Genomic DNA, 5181 nt, shown 5'->3' on the forward strand with positions numbered 1-5181 from the left:
TCTAACCAACCAATTAAGCTAGCTAATTAGTAATTACTGGTATTATACAACTTCACTTGACAGAAGACACAAAACAGAAGTGTTGTGATAAGAAAAGTAAGGCAGGGGGGAGCAGGGGACCCAATAGTCCATGGGAACGGGAAAAAAAAGTTTGCAGCCACTCTTGACTAACTATGTGAACGCTCATATGTATTCACCCTGAAGGTTCCACTGATGCTCTAGTGACTCACAACTCGATTACTTTCGTTAAAGGTAACAGGAAACTGCTCTGCACATTGCCAATACCATCCTAAATTCTTTCAATTCAGCCTCCTCACTTATCCTCAATCAAACAACATGGATCTGAGCAAACCTCAATTCGGCGCCTCTTCCTCTTCATCTTCTTCTTCCACCCATTCGTTCACACACGATGCCTTTCTGAGCTTCAGAGGTGCAGATACGCGCCAAACTTTCACAGGCCATTTGTACAGCAATTTGGTTAACAAAGGAATTAACACCTTCATAGATAATGATTTTACAAGAGGAGAAGATATAAGAAAGGAGCTTCTCGAAGTAATTGAAGGATCAAGGATTTCCATTGTTGTATTTTCTGCAAACTATGCATCTTCAAAGTGGTGCTTAGATGAACTTGCCAAGATCTTTCAGTGTAAAGAATCCAAGCAACAAATCGTTTTCCCAATATTCTACAAGGTAGATCCGTCAGATATACGACACCAGAAGGGCCAGGTTGGTGATGCAATTGCTCACCTTAGCAAATACAAGGATAACTTAAAGAAGGTGGAAGGTTGGAGGGCAGCTCTTACGCAAGCTGCAACTTTGTCTGGGTGGCACATCATGGATGGAGGGTACGTATGTTCAATCTCAAGCATCTCAATTTATTATGGAGATTTAAACATTCCACCATTAACAGATAGTTAACTTAGTTAACATATTACATAATGTTTAATCTTACCCACGCATAGATAGTTTCAGTAACGAATGGACTACAATTAGAGTATAATCTTGAATATGATTTAGTCCATATTGATCCATCCCCTAAAACACTAGACATGTGGGAAAGTTTAAACTAAATATTTCATATGCTTTTACATCTGCAGGCATGAAGCGAATGTCATTGATGAAATTGTTAAAGAGATATCAACCAAAATAATGAAATGCACCCCTTTAGATGTGGCAACATATCCTGTTGGAATAGAATCTCGTGTAGAAGACATACATAAGCTCTTAAATGTTGTGGAAGACGATCCTCATATGATAGGGATATGGGGAATTGGTGGAATAGGAAAGACAACACTTGCAAAAGCTGTTTACAATTCAATTAGCCATAAGTTTGAACATAGCTATTTCCTGGCAAATGTTAGAGAAGAATCATTTTCACATGGAGGTCTTGTCAAGCTACAAAACAATTTTCTTTCTAAGATTATAGAGAGGAATCCACCTAGTGTGACCAATGTTGATGAAGGAATCATTGTGCTGAAGCAAAAACTAAGCAAGAAAAGGGTTCTCTTAGTTCTTGATGATGTGGACCACTTGGATCAGTTAAGAAAACTTGCTGGAGGGTGTGATTGGTTTGGTTCAAGAAGTAGAATTATCATAACAACAAGAGATACGAATTGCCTAATGGCTCATAAAGTCAATTCAATATATGAGGTCAAGGAATTAAATCATCAAGAAGCTTCAGAGCTCTTCAATTTCAATGCCTTCAAAAGAAATATATGTCTGGATGACTTCTTTGAATTTGCAACTGAGGTAATACGTTATGCTAAAGGGGTTCCGTTAGTTTTGGAAGTTTTGGGGTCAGATCTATGTAGTAAAAAGGACAAGGATGAGTGGAAAGATGCATTAGAGTATTACAGAAGATATCCTAACCAAGAGATTCAACAAACTCTCAAAAGAAGTTACGAGGCATTAGAGTATCCGATAAAAGAAGTTTTTCTTCATATTGCATGTTTCTTTAAAGGTGACAAACAAAACTATGTGATAAATGCACTACAATGCTGTGACCTGAATCCCAGATATGCTCTCAAAGTCCTCGTAGAAAAGGCCTTAATAAAAATTGAGAAAGACAATAGCATTTGGATGCATGACCTTTTAGAAGACATGGGAAAAGAAATTGTTCGGCAAGAGTCCCCTGGTGAGATAGGACAACGCAGTAGACTGTGGCTTTATGAGGATGTTCGCGACATCTTTGAGGAAAACACAGTAAGTGATATTTAAATTATTTAGGGACAATTCTGAGGTTCACCCTTGGGTGAATGAGCCTATTCACTATCTCTTACGATTAACGCATAATAACTTTATAATTTTCTAATCCAACCATTCATGTTGTATAACATAATACAAAAATTAGCTCGGTAAAAAATCAATCAAATTGAAGATCTTTTAGTTATTCATTTCTATGAAATACATGGACTGTTCATTATAATAGTTGTAACTGTTGTTAGAACCGTCCATTTGTTTGATTCAATTAAATAATTAAATGATTTCCGATTCGATTGATTTTTTACAGAGATGATCTTTAAAGGCTAATTTAAGATGTGGATGGTTGGATTATAAATTTATTAAGTAAAAATATGTTAATTGATGATGGAGGTGAATATGCTTGTTCACCTTAGGGGTGAACCTAAGAATTGTCTATTATTTAGCTTTATGATAGGATTGATATGTAATACATCCTTTACTTATAAAATCATGAAGAATTTTAGAATTTAATGCAAGTATTTAGTATGAGAATAAATTGCTTAATTTGACGCAATTGTTGTTTATTAGGGAACGGATAAAATTAAAGCCATCGTGGTAAGAGGTTTCTGTTCACAAAATATATGCTTGAACGACGGAAGCTTCAGAAACTTGAAAAATATCCAAATTTTTAAAGTCGATGATGGGATACTTCATGGAAAGAGCCTGGATTATCTCCCCAACCAGTTGAGGGTCCTTCACTGGATTGATTGTTCATTACGATCGTTGCCAACGAATTTTAATCCAAGGAGACTTGGTATACTGCACATGAGTGGGCCCTGCACGACTCCACTAGTGAACCAGGGATTGAAGGTATTTGAAAGAATTCAATCACTTTTTACGCATATTGCTGCATTTTAATTTGTTATCATTTCAACCTTTTTAATTTGATTTTTCGGCTCTCTTTCTTCCAAACAGAATATGCGATATTTGAAATCTATTAAATTGTCGTTCTGTGATGGTTTAACAAGAATTCCCGACTTGTCTGGATTAACAAGCTTAGAGTATTTGAAGTTGTCTTCTTGTAAAGATTTAGTTGAAGTTCATCCTTCGGTTGGCCATCTCGATAAGCTCGTTAATTTGGAAATCAGCGGTTGTTTTAATCTCCAGATGTTTCTAAAGGGGATCAACTTGAAATCTTTAGAAACTCTGGATCTCTCTGGTTGCCCGCTTAAGTTGTTCCCTGAAATTGAGGGAGACATGAAGTCTTTGAATCGCCTAGATCTAAGTAAGACTGCCATCAAAGAGTTACCTTGCTCAGTTGGATATCTCACTGGCCTTAAATCCTTGTCTCTATTTCACTGTGATAATCTTACAAATGTACCATCAAGCATTTTCTATGCATTGCAACGTCTGGAATATCTTGATCTACATCTCTGCTCTAACCTTGTTACATTTCCTACAAAGTCAGAATCACTTCCTCCACCTGTCTTTTCAACTAACTTGACGAGATTACAAGTTAATCTGAACCATTGCGAGCGGCTTGAAGAAATTTCAGAATTTCCACGTGAAATAGATGGCTTATTTGTGATTTGTTGTCCGTCATTGGAAAGAATCTCAAAGTTGTCAAAAATTTTGGAGGGTAAAGATTCAAAAATGTTCCGTGAGTTGGAATTGAATCACTGCCGGAGACTCTGCGGCAATCTGGCTCGTGGAGTAGTATCAGATGTTGAGGTGGACAAGCGACTATTTCATCTGGCCAAGAAGAGAAAGAAGATGACATCATCACCGTGTGCAGGAACCAAAGAATTGATGGGAGAGGCAGAGGAATTGACGGCTCTGTTGACTTTTTTTTTCTCTTGTGCAAATTCTGAAGAATTCCAAGTAGAATTTCCTTCGAATGCTTGGATTCCGATTCCAAACTGGTTCACCAGCCGTCAGGATGTGAATTGGGATGTGAATAAAGAGCAGGAGTTTAGCATTGAAATTCCTCAAAAGTCCAATTGGGACAACAAAGGGTTGGCTCTTTGTATTCAATCGTGTTTTTTTCAGGTCACTCATTTTGTTTACATCAATGGAATAAAATTTGATGAGAAAACCATGTATAGGGATATTGTGTGGGTGCATTATATTCCACTGGTTGCAGTAATAAGGAGGTTGAGTGAGTGTGGGATGCCACCACCAGATATGTTTCGAGTTATGTTTCGAGTTATGCCGCCACCCGATGATATTCTTTTTTTCAGAACGCCTTTGACGGGAAGCTGGGGAGTCCATCTGATCAAAGATTTGGAAGGAGAAGGCTGATGATAGTCCAACTGACTTCCAGTAGGTTCATTATCTTTTTCTTTTTGTGTGTTTTGAGGCTTCTTTTATAGCCTACTATCATTCTCAAAATCAAAATCATATTTGAATCAGAAAAGCATTCTGTTGTCCAAGTGTATGCAGATTCTGCTGCCACTGAGGGTGACATTGACACACCAAGTTATAAAACACTTGCTGACTTGCCTCGGAAGAACTACTCCTTTGAAAACATGATGCTCGATCATCATCATACAATGTTAAGGTTGTTATTCTCTATCTTTGAGATAATGGCACATACATATGGTGTATGAAGAAAAACAAGCTAGAAACTTGTGGAAAGTTTTCTTGTATATTACTTCATTGAAAGAAAACAAATCACACGGATACAATATAAAGGCAAAGAGGAAACAGACTTTCATGCTTTTAACCTCAACTCTAACAGCTAAACCCATGCTAGCCATGCTGCAGCTAACAACTAAGGTAAGGTATTGTAATACGTACCCTGCAAATTTGTGATACAAACTATATGATTAGTTAAGATGAAATTTTTGAGATTAATTTTATTATCTCGGTAATCATTAAGGGTGCCTAGGATAAAATTTTTCTGAAATTTTCATGAGTGATAATGTCCAATTTGAGGACTGGGTAAGTTGGTATTAAAGTTCCTATCACCGCTTAATCTTGACCATTGAAATTAAGTAT

At 36.9% G+C, this 5181-nt stretch overlaps 1 protein-coding gene across 2 annotated transcripts; it reads left to right on the top strand.

Moving 5' to 3' along the window:
- Positions 1-206: 206 nt before the first annotated feature.
- Positions 207-4707, top strand: LOC112169291 (disease resistance protein RPV1-like). 2 transcript variants are annotated; one of them, XM_040509612.1, is made up of 5 exons: positions 207-845; positions 1098-2202; positions 2770-3051; positions 3157-4503; positions 4615-4707. In XM_040509612.1, the coding sequence occupies exons 1-4, from the start codon at positions 337-339 to the stop codon at positions 4480-4482; spliced, it is 3222 nt and encodes a 1073-aa protein (XP_040365546.1). In that variant the 5' UTR covers positions 207-336; the 3' UTR covers positions 4483-4503; positions 4615-4707. The 2 variants fall into 2 exon arrangements, with proteins under 2 accessions (XP_040365546.1, XP_024162073.1); XM_024306305.2 differs by lacking the exon at positions 4615-4707 and having other exon boundaries at positions 3157-4606.
- The last annotated feature ends 474 nt before the right edge of the window (positions 4708-5181 follow it).

Source organism: Rosa chinensis, chromosome 6, assembly GCF_002994745.2.
Source record: "Rosa chinensis cultivar Old Blush chromosome 6, RchiOBHm-V2, whole genome shotgun sequence".
NCBI classification, from domain to species: Eukaryota; Viridiplantae; Streptophyta; class Magnoliopsida; order Rosales; family Rosaceae; genus Rosa; species Rosa chinensis.

What these genes read in the sequence shown, in the direction of transcription:
- LOC112169291 (XM_040509612.1), top strand. Translation starts at nt 337, where the DNA reads ATGGATCTGAGCAAACCTCAATTCGGCGCCTCTTCCTCTTCATCTTCT. An exon ending in ACATCTTTGAGGAAAACACA is followed by an intron (nt 2,203 to 2,769) that starts GTAAGTGATATT and finishes GTTGTTTATTAG; the next exon opens with GGAACGGATAAAATTAAAGC. An exon ending in TAGTGAACCAGGGATTGAAG is followed by an intron (nt 3,052 to 3,156) that starts GTATTTGAAAGA and finishes TCTTCCAAACAG; the next exon opens with AATATGCGATATTTGAAATC.